The sequence below is a fragment of the Patagioenas fasciata genome, chromosome 5, assembly GCF_037038585.1.
Source record: "Patagioenas fasciata isolate bPatFas1 chromosome 5, bPatFas1.hap1, whole genome shotgun sequence".
Lineage (NCBI taxonomy): Eukaryota > Metazoa > Chordata > Aves > Columbiformes > Columbidae > Patagioenas > Patagioenas fasciata.
In genome coordinates, this window is record NC_092524.1 from 47,460,363 (window position 1) to 47,474,331 (window position 13,969).

Sequence of the window (13,969 nt, forward strand, 5' to 3'; positions counted from 1 at the left end):
GACAGCCATACCTGTGTCACTGTGCACCGTGTTAACAGATCAGCATTAAAATAAATAGTTTAAAAATAACACACCAACTTGGAAACTGACAGCTGCAATTTTCACCTATATTTAAATAAACATGTTTTTCACACTAGATGCAGTACTCTGGAAAAAACCCATTCCTATCGTTTGAATTAAAAATCACTAAATGTTAACTCCAGATGTTTCAATAACCTCAGGACTGTGAAAACTAATACTACTTCAGTCCAAGTTAGCAAAGGTATGAAAAAGTAAAATTTTCCACAGGGAATGTATGTACTTAAACACTACAGGTGTATTATTTATCATCTTTAATCAGTTTTCCATGCCTGACTTTTACAAATCCTGTTACATGAAAAAACATCATCACTAAGGCAAGGATAACTAATAACTATTGCTTAAGGATTATTTCTAATTACACTGAAGTATATTAATTCCCAAGGCATTCAAAACCAATTTCTAAACTTTAAAAAATATTATATTTATTTGCAGCTTGTTTTTTTCTGTGTGTAAATAAATAATTACCTACTGTAATAGTCTGAAATTTGTCTGGAAATGCACTAGAGAATTTCTATTTAAGCAGAAGACTGATTCTGATTTGCAAGGTCTGCAGTTTCTCATGTATGTTGATTTGCATATGAAAAAAATTATCTGCACATTTCTCCCCTCTAATCTCCTACCTCTCAGCAGCTGCTGATCTATCTGCTTCCCCTCTTAGACCCATTCCTCACAGTGCCTCTGTTGACGCTGGGACAGAAATCAGTTGTTCATCAACTTCTGACCTTTCCAAGACCTGCAGGACAGAAACTGCAAATGTTGCTTCATCTGAAAGAGATGGCCACCATTCAACACATCAACTTTGCTATTCCACGCACACCCGTGTGAAGCTTCTAGAAGACAACCGCAACTTCACACTAGGAAGGACTTATGCAGATAACTGAAGCAGCTCATCTATCTATCTATCCAGTTACAAACTCAACCCAAACTGTTCCTTTTACAAATAATTTCAGTACCTCCCATATTTCAAACACCCTTTTTTCCTCGGTAAGCAGTATGACCACTGCTGATATTAGGGGCATCTCAGGTGGTTCTGTTGAACTAGGACTTTCTAATACTGAGTAAATGAAAAAAAAATACAAACAGAAGAGATGCAGCGACAATGCAAAACGAGCAAATTAATTACTCAAAGACTTTTTGTTTCATGTAACAGTGTAAGAGCGAAGAGGCATAGTAAGCATTTCCTGTACCAAGCAGCCATCCAGGACTGTTTTCTTTACCCAGATTTAACAGCAATAGAGATACAAAATGTCTTTAGCTGTGCAAGAGCTACCCTTGACAACTCTAGGAAGCACCTTACAGAATCCAACTTGGAAAAGAAGAATTAAGCTCTGCTGTGTCTAGAAAAAAAAGCAAAGCAATTTTTCCCACCTCAAATTCTCAAATAGAATCATAATGTTCAGGGAAATACTCATAGTGGAGTACAGTTAGTGCAGTTTTATGGAAAAATTATTATTTAGCAACAGTATTAACATTTAGTCTGTCAGTATATTTATCCCGTTATTAGGCACATCTCTTAGGAGCATATGCTGTAATTCATATACCAGACAAGACAGCCAAGCACTCCACTTTGGAGCAGTAATTCAGTAACTCTGCTAACTGGTCTCTGAGATACTAGCTTACCTTGGGATCCCTCATCAGCTGGACATAGAACTTAGATTTTTTTACTGCTTTGTTTTTTGAATTTCACATCAAACCAGTATAGAAGCATAAGGTTAAACAATATCCACAGTCCTTAACCTATTATTTTCAAACTCAAAACCAGTTCAGCTAAATAGAAGGATTTGTATGTCACAAAAATTACAGGCAATGAGAAACAGTGCAGATTAGCAGCAGAGGACTAGGAGGAATCTTCTCCCTCATTCCCTACAGCTGTATCAGCCACTGAAGTGCTGTTCTTAACTATAAAATCAGATGGGAAGTGTATAAGTGCAAGAAACAGTATTCAGCAAGAGTCAGTTGGCTAGTCACACTCCATGTCAACACACTGAAAGCTTCCAACAGCATCGCTCCTGAAGCAGTGAGACTAATGCTCAAGTTCTAAGGCTTGATATTCAGATATACCAGCCAGCTATAAAGTGTACACCTTTAGTCAGAAATAGCAGCTTAGTGTAAAAACAGACAAACAGAGCTAGGGCATCCATTCTCTTACCTGGATAGTGAGCAAGGCTGAGGTGTGGGATGTGTTTGACTATCCTACTCTCTGGTAAACTTCTTTGGGAGGTGGCAACCATAAACACTGGAGTAGCATCTTCTGGCCAAACTGAAGAGAAATCAGCTCCATAAAGAAATGATGCCAAGAGCACTATGAAACAGGCTCCATGAGTTTGAGATAATAATGAGATCCGACACAGAAGTAAGCTTTGACTAGTAACTGATACTATAAGGTACTATGAGAAGTATTTCATCTTTGTGTTAGCACTCACTCTGAAAAGCCAGAAGAAAATCTGGCAGACAGGCTACCTTCTACTAACAGTCTCTGGGTAGGAGGATCCCTTAAGGGATAAGGAAAGTGAACAGAATAGTCCTAAATACCTACTTTTCCTCAGTGGTACTAAATGGGACCTTATGGAATGAAACGCAGTAGTTTCCAAAAGTCTTTTTGTCCCTCAACATGACTTTGATATATGTCCCAATATTGCTAGAGTTTTCACCTACATAGCACAAGGAGCAATGAGAGAGATAGGATGCTGCAAGTGTGTACGTGCTCTTTACTAATGTGTCCTGAAATTAAGAATTTCCACTCAGGAGGAGTTGGTTCAGGTTTGTTTGTTTGCTTTTGTAAATAGGAAGTTTATGTATGAAGTCAATGACAAGGTAGTACCTGAATCTTTCAAAGAACATAGTCTTTGTACATCTTTTTGTGAAGACCTTGATCCATTCCCATAAGAGGTTCTATACATCATCTCAAGTTTCTTGACATTCAAGACTCTTATAACTGAGAAGTTCATCTCACGATAAAAGCTACAGCCTCCGAATTTGCCATCATGTCAGAGCTGTCCACAACTGCCTGTACATCTGTTTTAGCAGTCATACTGGTCCTGCTCCAGTGTGCTCTCAGATTTACGCTAAAACTCTGCAATAATTTCAAGAGGAAGAGTGTTCAGCTTTCCCATGTTATTTGGTTGTATTTGGCAAGCAGCTCCTGGTAGGCTGCCACCTGGAACTCCAGTGAAGTGGAAGAGGAGGAGGCTTTGTGCCCAGAATGACCCAAACCCTAGAGACCTTGTCTCTGCTGTGACTTTTATAGACTTGTTTTTCCTGCATGGCTCTATTTTCCAATGAACCTGGAAAGATCAAAACTGTGTACACAAACCCCACAATTGTCCTGAACAAAAATTTACTTGTCAGGAATACAGCAATAACCCTATGCCATGGTTCAACCCCAGACAGCTACCAAGCACCACACAGCCACTTGCTCACCCTCTCCAAACCCCTTCAGTGGGATGGAGGAGAGAATTGGAACAAAGCAGCATAAGCTCTACAGGCTGATTTGTCCTGTTCTTGACAAGCCAATTTGTCTGGAGCTAAACAACGCTGTTGAAGTTAGGCTGCAACAGAACCTGCACAATCTCATTTAAAGTCACCTCAAATCTCTCTGCCGGCCATATGCTCTCAAAACACTCTAATTGGCATGTAGGTTATTCAGACTACTTCTTCCTTCAAAAATTAAATCTGTACTCTCTATGGAAATTTATTAATTCTGGGACATTGGCAAACATCTGTACCCTTGTTGGATTAATGTACACACTGTAGATTGTCAAGATTGTCCATGTTTGGAAATTTGGGGTAGATCAACTGTACTGATGTGAAAATGCAGGAGCTGACCTGGTGCCAACCACATTATATATCAGAACCCGCTAAAGCAGGCAAGAACAGTAGTTCGACTGGCTTGAGTCCCACATAGCTTAAAACACCTGCACATTGTCTGCAGAAAGGGCTTCAGTTACAGACTGCTACTTGTTTCCAAAGAAGCTAGAAACATTTTGCCATGTGTCTGTAGACTGCAGACACTATTTAAATATTAGTACTAATTTTTCTATGTAGAAAATTGTTGTAGTTGCCAGGGCTGATAATAGGAAATTGTGCTTACATGGGTCATTCAGGTACGTTGAAAAAACCTCTGCTCTAGTAAGTTATTATATGTATCACACCAGGAACAGCGAACTTAATTTCACACTAACCTAGGGTACACATCACTTCATTTGTCATTACTCCCATTCAAATGCTTTACCTTAACATTTATATCAACTTGAAAGCATTTTAGTCACACTACTGCTAACAATATATGCTAGTGAGCTGCTATCCAGTATTTTCTCCTTTCCCTGTATGAATGGCACATCAGTGTCCTGTAGCAACATGACAACTCAAGTGCTACTGAGAATAAAAAGTGAGCCACACATTTTAAATCAAACGCAGCGTAAGAAATTAAGAAAAACGAAATTGCTTCAACAAAGCCACATTCCTAGTTGTATTTCTGCTATAACAGATCGGTGTTTAGGCTATGAAGATCTAGCATAAAAGCTCACACCTGAACAGATATAGCAAGAACCAGAATGTTATGAGAACAAAGCAGGTGTAGAGTTATAAAGGTTTATGAGCTCTTGCACAAACATCACAATGTTGATTAAAGTCCAAAAGAAGAGGCACTGAGGAATTCTCACATTCCAATGCACAACACAAAGGGTACAGCTCTGCTAATTCTGTAAACACTCTTCAAAGCACCAAAGGTTGAAAGATTTCTCTTGCCCAGCCCAGGTTAAAGCAATATTTCTGGAGGCTTGCCATGCTCTCTCTGTGGGAGGGAGGTATGGGCGCAGCAACAAGCTGGATTTAAAAGATCCCCAGCTGGAAGCACAAATACAGAGAGTGATGTTTAAAACTGTCAGTCCCCTGGAGAGCAGCAGGAAACTCTCTTTATGACCCCCAGAGTATTTGTTTTTCCAACGGTTTCCCAGCTCAGCTTGAGATTCTCAAGGGCAGCAACAAAAAAAGTTTTCACTTCGCTAAAATTAGTTTTGACTGGTCCCTGGGTTCCCAAAGTGATAATTTAACACCTCATTAACAAGTGCATTATTAGAGGAAATTCAAATGAACCTATTTTAATGCTGATTGAAGGTTTTCAACCTCAGCCTGCACAAGGAATATTTATTTCCTCTTCGCAGTACAACAGCAGCCACTGCTTCCATTTCTGGATCTACTGCTGACAATGGCAAGGTACAAGCTTCATTTAAAAATATACGATAAGCTAATTAAAATCCTATTCCAAATGATGTAACGTGGGCTATTCCTGCTTACACTCGATACTTACATACACTGCTGGTTTGTCTTCGGAAAGAAAAGGGGAATTTTACAAAATGTCCAACTTGAAGAAACCTACTGATTAGGCATCTGATTGAACTACTGAGGTTGTGTCTTCACTTGAGGGTCTGATTAACTACATGGAAGTTAAAATACTAATTGCAGTCTCTTCTTCCCTAGAATTTAAGCACACCAGGCTTAGTTTTGATTCCAGCATCTTCTCCCTGGGCATATTAACAGCACAGCAATGGCCCTTCTGTCTTCTCAACAGCTCAGTTAGGCTCAGTTCTCTGCCATCACAGCTGTACATTCTTATTTACTTTGGCTATAATGGGTTTAACTACCTTTTCTGATCTAACTCACTCAAGTTTGTTGCACACAGCAATGACAACATTAGAAGCCACTTTTTAAGGTTTCCTTTGACTTGATATAATCAATTACTAGTTCTGCACAACTGAGTTGCTCACAGGAGACAAATACCAAACTATGTGCAGCTAACTGACCAGCCTTCAAAGGCTGGTTAATAATTTCTGACAGTTTAACAGCTGGGATGCCCTATGCAACTGCTGCCTCCATTGCCTGTGACATTAGAGCTATGTAGGATAATAATTCTTGGTTTCTATATGGTGCCTAAGACAATGTTAATTCAGAAGTTAAGTGCCATCTTGGGCAAGGTCTATCCACAACTTATCCTTTACCACACTACGTATGGCACTGTGGTTGAGTGTCAGATATTTGCCTCCTGAAACTGAGATGGAAGACAGTAAACTTCTCACAAACATCAATATGCATAATTACCATTATCAAATTAATGTCCATGTAAGAAAGTATTTCATCTCTTTTACAAGCCATTAACACTGCCAGCTTTACTTCAAACTGAAAACACTCTTGGATTTAAAGCTCACCTCCATTTTTTAATACACATGAGAGCAAACTAAGGTTTTATCTCTGAAGGAGGTTAACCAGTTCCTAGACTGGTTTCACCTTGCATGTTTTAATTTGCCCACATCTCAGTCAGGTTACTTTATGATTTTCTTCCACTTGCCCTCAGAGATATTATCAGGGCAACAAAGAGGCTGAGTCCTCAACACCAACAGTGCTAACAGAACTCCAGTTGCCCTGGCTCTTATGCAAACGGCAGAAGGGAGCCAACTGGATTCCCAGTTCCAGAGAGATTGTAATGGTAAAAAATCCAGTTTTCAAATCAACCATTGACACTGAAAAATTCACCAAGACAGATTAAGTACTTAATATAATGAATTCCAACATCATCTCATTTACCAGGACCAGCACCAAGCTGTCTCATTTTCTCTACAGTCAATTTAACACCACATGAACAGCAAGAATCAAGTGGCTGTACAGCACAAGCTTCCAGAACTCCATTCCAGGAATCAACTTGCCACCTTTGTGTACACTATGACACTTATTGCGTCTTTTTAGTATTGTTGTTTCAAAAATCAACTTTATCTACAAAACTATCTGAAGTTCATCCATCTTTGTGGCTGAACAGAGAGAAAGAGCAGCATCCACTGATATGCTGACAAGCAGCTGCAATGCTTGCTCATTAACCATTTCAACCATACTGACTCTGAATTGGAAAACCAGCTTCAAAAAAATTTGCTTTTGCAGAAGGAGGCCTTCTCCATCTCTCCTATTCACCTTGCTCTACTATATGTCAAAGCCAAATATGATGATATGCATGATGTACATTGTAATTGGAGCTCTCTGAAGGCATTCTATGTGCTCAGGATGTTCACCACTCTTGAGGACGACTGTTCCTTTCAAGAAATTCTCAAAGTGATCACAAATCAAGTATGCTTTGTTTAAGACCATATCATGGTCTTCTAGCCAATTACGTGCAAGACAAGTACTGCAAAGTAAAATAGGACACACATACAGCACTGAGTTAATAATGTAGAGGAGTTTCAGAAGCAGTACTGGAAGCACCACTACCAAGAACCCATAAACATGGCTCTGCCATTGCCTTCACTGTTGGAGTGATTTTCTTGCAGTTCAGATGAAGGAGTAAGTAATATACTTGTATTTATATACAATTATGTTCCCATAACTGTCGTCAGAGAGACTGAGGCTTGCTAGTCACTGACATGCATAAACAGTACAGAGAATTAGCAGATTAGTTTGAAAAGAAATCAAGACACAAGAAACTACTGTCTCAATTCAGGCAGCACATTTGCATGCCATCCATCTTATGTTCTCTATAAGCAGACATTCAGCTTTTCACAGCATCTGTATTTTGTCTGTGCTGCCTCCTACTAATATCCTATTTAGTCACTGTCAGCTGCTGGAAAGACTTGAAAGGAGATATTTACTTTTTTTTTAGTTATTTAAAATTTTACTAACTGCAATGCCTTATATTGTAAGTTTAGAGCCTCCAGAAGTTTCATTAGATTTAGAAATAGCCTGAAGTATAAGAAGATAGAATTAACTTCTTATTGCAAAATAATACACAAACAAAGCTTTCATCCTCAAAACTAATTGCTTCCTACTACTTATTCCCCAGCTACAGACCATTTCAATCTGACATCACAATTTCCACAAAGGTTTGATGCCATGCTAGACGGCAGCTTTTACAAATAGCGTGTGGTGAACAGAAGCAGGCAGACAAAGAAACCGCAAAGGCTCTTTTCAAGAAAGTATTCTTGAAGCCATTAAAAGATTTAGCCATGGCCCAAAAACCAGGGTTGGGAACTAGCTGTCTACTGTTCTGATTCCAGCTCCAACTCCTGTCCCATTGTAAAACCATTGCCCTATCTCAGTTTTCCTTCATCCATTAGTTCAGTTTGACTAATTTAAAAGCAGTGAATTTTTTGTAATATACAGTTGACTCAGAGGTGCTTATCGAGTGACCCAGTTTAACACTATTTCTCTACTTGTCCTCCACAGTTAACAACGCTTACCAGCACTACTCTACTCCACATTTACTTGTAGTCAAACCAATGGCAGGCAGTGGTCTTCCAGAGACCCGCCCATAATTCCACAGAATCCAGAGAGAGGTTTTTCAGCTAAATCCCTTAAGAAAAAAACTTTGTCATTCTATCACTAAGCAGCTCCGCAATTCACCCAAATGAACTTCTACCAACCTCATCCACAGAAAATGTCTACAAAGTAATATTATCTCTAAAGCCTCAAAGCAATTAAAAAAATGCATGACCAGGAAACAGCACTGTGCAGAAAAGCAACAGAGAAGCACTTCCATGCAGGGATCATCCTACGAGGTGCTTATCCTAGCTGAAGGCTGACTTAGATGCTTAGAAGACCAGTAACACTTCCGTGAGACCTGTAACTGAGAAATCCTCTCTCAGTATGAGCAGGCAGGACTCTGGTTATCCAACTGTTATATCCAGCACTTCTGAAAAGTGCACGGGGTTTCTTTGAAATGACACAGCTTTCAAACACCAAATTCGCTTATTTTCTCAACAGAAAGAGTGCCTAGGAATACTGTTACCCCATAGCACCAAATTAGCAAGATGTAGCCTTGACATACATTTTAAGCAACACAACAAAATAAAGGCCTTTTGAATTTAAGATTTCCCCCCCCAATTAGCTCCTGATCTGGTTCGCTTTTCAGCTTTGATGGATCTTGCTGGCATGATGGCACAAGAACAACACTCTGGAGTAGAAGTTGCTTCCATTCTTCTGGCTTGAACAAACAGTACACTGTAGCCTCAGAAGGGGCAAAAATGCCTGAATTTGAATACTGCAAACACATTTCCTGCTTCCCACTTTATTAAGCAAAACAGATACTGGAAGAAACCCAAAACAAGCAACACCTGAGCAGACCACAGACTGTTGGCAAATCATGAGCTAGAAAGAGTTCAAACAGTCACTTTTAAGATGGTGACAAGACCCAGCCTTTTTGCACAACGTTTTTTGTAGTCTGAAGCTTGGTTAGTATTTGTTCTCGAGAACAGCACTGTGTGCAGCTCTTCACTTCTTCAGGTATCTCCTGTGGACCACTGGGAAGTGCTCCAAGCCAGCACAGACACAGGCTACTGCCTGGCTGTATGTGCCTCAGTGACAACTTCTCTGTTGAGCAACCACCAACTGCTGGCACTCTGTTCTCAGATAACGTTAGCAAGCTGAATGAAGAATTTTTCACTTGTAATAGGTTAAAATCATTTCTCCAGCGAGCTTTTTCACTGTAGGATTTATCTGTCAGGTTTGTTGGTCAAATGACCCACGTTCAACAGCAAATACAGTTCTTCAGTACACACCACCACCTCGTGGCCAGATGCCCAAAACTCCCATAACTGAATATATTCTGCAGTTTGAATTCTAAGAGCCTCTGAATGGACGGCCACTGACAGATCCTCAAACTGCATCGCCATCCTCTAAGAGCTGCTCACAACTTTTTAATTACCTGTGAAGAGGGAAAAGCATCCTACATGAAAAGTGCTGGACCATTTCGGTTTTACGGCAGCTCACACATCACAAGTACAAGCTATTTACCTTCATGTGCTAACTGAAGGAAGCTGTTACCCACTAGGCAAAGGAGACACAAGAGTAAGTATTTTTTGAGTTTGAATGCATCAAGGCTAGTACAGATTTCCCCTTTCTTACTTTCATAATGAAAAAGGAAAACTAGGACCATAAAGACAAATATGCTGAATTTCTTCTCCGAGGGCATTAAGTCTGCTGATCTTGAAAACTGCTTCTAGCTTCCCAAGTAAAAAGGGATTTCAGAAACATTCCTGTATTTACTTTAACTGAGGTGCAAATTGAATTACACTAGAGATGAAAATCAAAAACCTTGCCTCTGCAGTAAGCAGCACACAAAACTGTAAGAGATAGAGCAAAATATTCTGAAAATACTCTAAAAAGTGGGGCAAATAACAAAGGACAGACAATGGGGAAGAGAGGGCAGCTATAAAAGCTGGACACAGAACAAAAACCAATACAAGACACTATTGTGTCTTTGATAAGACTAAGACGACTTACCTTTAGCTGGAAATTCCTTATGCTGTTATTAGCTTTATCTGCCAAGCAGGATGGAAAATCAGTTTTTTGCTCCAGAAATTAGAAATTTATATGTCCTAACAGATAATTATGAATGAGTTCACTGAATGAGTTATCTGTAAAAGTGATAAAGAGGCTCTCTTTGGCTTCCCACTTTCACATGTTTACTGTTAAAAAGACTCACCAACAGATGTACCATCTTCACCCATAATGCACTTCATGGAGGTGATGATTTGCTCCACAACAGGAGGTGACATTGATGTTGCATACACAGCACTGTGAGAGTGTGTCCTCAGGTAATCAATCAGTTCCTAGCAAAACACAGGAGGCATCAGACATTGCCTTCCCAGCACTCAGAGCAATGCTTTATTGTTATGTCTTAATCACACAATAAAACAGGCCACCAAAAGAAACCTCTAATATCCTGGAAGAGAACAGGTAGCTCAAGGATTGATTTTACAGTACAAGTAATAAGTACCTGAAGAGTGAACATCAGGGGCACAACAACCCATAATTATGCCGTAGGGCAAGAACGGTGTTTAACAAAGAGAAATGTCTATGACAAATTTGTTTAGCTAACACCATCAGCACTGGATTGCAACAAGGTGTTTGCATCACTAAAGCCGTGCACAGGCTGTGTTTCAAGAATGTTTAACAGTGGGAGTAAAAAAAAAAAGAAAGAAATAGTGGGGAGGAACATTAGCAAGCCACATCTCCATTTGGATGGGCTGAAGTAATTGTCACTACTAGTATCTAAAAAAAATTATTGTCCTGGTAGGAAAATGGTAGATTTTTACTCTGAAATAACGCTTAGAAGCCTGTACATTTGAGGATATGAGAAAGGGGACACATGTGGTTGTCTACACCATCCCTCCCAAAAGGAGGAGACTGGCAAGGGCAACACTTTCTAGCAGTACTTTCCAATAAAAGAGAGTCAGTGGCAAAAAAAACCCAAACAAACACCAACCCACCAAACCACCAAAAACACGGAAGAATGGTCTTTTTAGAAAGCAAACTGTTTCAGTCCAAAGAGCATCAGTTCCACCAGACTAATCTAAGAATGCGATTTTCCTCCAAACAGGCTGAAAAACTTCAGCTTTTTGCTTTTTTTTTTTCCTTTAAGTCTCATTAAAAGTAACACTAAGAAATCCCTGCTTTCTGGCTCCTAGCAGTTCCTCAAAAGATATTACACCACCACCGTACCATCTGCAAACTGAGGTCATCACTGACCATGTGAGAACTATACAATTACGAGTTTTTTTACTATACTACACTCTTCTGCATTCACAGAATCACAGAATGTTAGTGATTGGAAGGGACCTCAAAAGATCATCCAGTCCAATCCCCCTGCCAGAGCAGGAACACCCAGATGAGGTTACACAGGAATGTGTCCAGGCGGGTTTTGAATGTCTCCAAAGTAGGAGACTCCACAACCCCCCTGGGCAGCCTGTTCCAGTGCTCTGTCACCCTCACCGTGAATAAGTTTCTTCTCAAATCTAAATGGAACCTCCTGTGTTTCAGTTCATACTTATTGCCCCTTGTCCTATCATTAGTTGTCACCGAGAAGAGCCTGGCATATTTATAAACATTAATGAGGTCACCCCTCAGTCTGCTCTTCTTCAAACTAAAGAGATCCAGTGCCCTCAGCCATTCCTCATAAGGGAGATGCTCCACTCCCTTAATCATCTTTGTTGCCCTGTGCTGGACTCTCTCCAGCAGTTCCCTGTCCTTCTTAGAACTAAGAGGCCCAGAACTGGACACAATGTTCCAGGTGTGGTCTCATCAGGGCAGGGTAGAGGGGAAGGAGAACCTCTCTCAACCTACTAACCACCCCCCTTCTAATACACCCCAGGATGCTGTTGGTCTTCCTGGCCACAGGGGCACAGTGCTGGCTCATGGGGATCCTGGTGGACAGCTGTATGACCAAGTCTCTTTCCTCTGCACTGCTCACTAACAGGTCATTCCCCAGCTTATACTGGAACCTGGGGTTATTCCTGCCCAGATGCAAGACTCTACATTTGCCCTTGTTGTATTTCATTAAATTTTTTCCCCAGCCAACTCTCCAGCCTGTCCAGGTCTCGCTGGATGGCAGCACAGCCTTCCAGTGTGTCAGCCACTCCTCCCAGTTTGGTGTCATCAGCAAACTTGCTGACAGTGCACTCTATTCCCTCATCCAAGTCACTGATTAATACACTGAATAGTACTGGTCCCAGTCCTGACCCTTGAGGCACTCCACTAGATACAGGCCTCCAGCTAGACTCTGTCCCATTGACCACAACTCTGACTTCTTTCCTTCAGCCAGTTCCCAGTCCACCTCACTACCCAATCCTCCAGTCCACACTCCTCAGTTTAGCTGTGAGGATGCTGTGGGAGACTCTGTCAAATGCTTTACTGAAATCAAGACAGACCACATCCACTGCTTTGCCATCATCTATCCACCTGGTTATGCTCTCATAAAAGTCTGTGAGTTTGGTCAAGCATGACTTCCCCTTGGTGAAGCCATGCTGACTGCCCTTAATGACCCTGTTATCCTCGATATGCTTTGAGATGGCACCAAGGATAAGTTGTTCGATCATCATTCCAGGGATGGAGGTGAGGCTGACTAGTCTACAGTTACCCAGGTCCTCCTTCTTGCCCTTTTCGAAGACTGGAGTGACATTTGCTTTCTTCCAGTCCTCAGGCATCTCTCCCATTTCCCAAGACTTGGCAAAGATGATGGAGAGTGGTCCAGCAATGACTTCAGCCAGCTCCCTCAGCACCTGCGGGTGCATCCCATCTGGACCCGTGGATTTATGGATGTCCAGACTGCTTAATTGCTCCCTAACCCAGCCCTCATCAACCAAGGCAAACTTCTCCATTGTCCTGCCCTCCTCTGGGGCCTCAGGGGTGCGGGGCTCCTCAGGACCACCTCTGGCAGAGTAGACACAGACAAGCAAAGCATTTAGTAACTCTGCCTTCTCTGTATCTTCTGTCACCAGGACACCCACCTCATTCATCAGTGGGCCTACACTGCCTCTAGTGCTAGTTTTATCTGCCATGTATTTGAAGAAACTCTGTTGTCCTTGACCTGTCTTGCAACGTTTAACATATAAGGAGGCCTTAGCTTTTCTAGTTGCTTCCCTACATCCTCTGACAACAGCCTTATATTCTTCTGCATTGCACATACTTCCACTGTACTAGACAGTATATAAAACAAATGGACAATCAGGGTACTTGAGAAACAGATCAACTTTGAAATGCTTAGTGAAGGACTCCATCACAGCCATGAGGTTCCCAGCTTTTTACCTTCTTGCCTCCAATGTATCCTCCAGCAGCTCCAAAGCTTTTGGTGAATGTTCCCATCATAACATCCACATCTTCAGGACTGAGTCCAAAATAGTCCACTACACCCCGGCCATTGGGGCCCAGGGCACCTATACTATGAGCCTCATCAAGGTACAGATAGGATTTGTACTTCTTCTTCAGGGCAATCACTTCAGGCAAACGGACTATGGATCCCTCCATACTGTTGAGAAACAGAAATTCAGTTTAAGTTGTGTAATGGTTGGGGCCTCTTTATAGAGCCTAAAGTGACTAAGCTTTCTTTTCTTCACCCTTTTAGTAATTATGAAGA

The 13,969-nt window shown here is 41.0% G+C and overlaps 1 protein-coding gene across 2 annotated transcripts in view; it reads right to left on the minus strand.

The window, feature by feature from the left end:
• Positions 1 to 13,969, minus strand: part of SPTLC2 (serine palmitoyltransferase long chain base subunit 2) — a 73,195-nt gene that overhangs the window by 29,927 nt on the left and 29,299 nt on the right. For both annotated transcript variants that reach the window (XM_065839117.2, XM_065839118.2), the window contains exons 8-9: positions 13,642 to 13,861; positions 10,541 to 10,667 (exon numbers count right to left, since the gene is read on the minus strand). In XM_065839117.2, the coding sequence (XP_065695189.1) occupies positions 10,541 to 10,667; positions 13,642 to 13,861 (347 nt within the window). The remainder of the gene's footprint in view (positions 1 to 10,540; positions 10,668 to 13,641; positions 13,862 to 13,969) is intronic.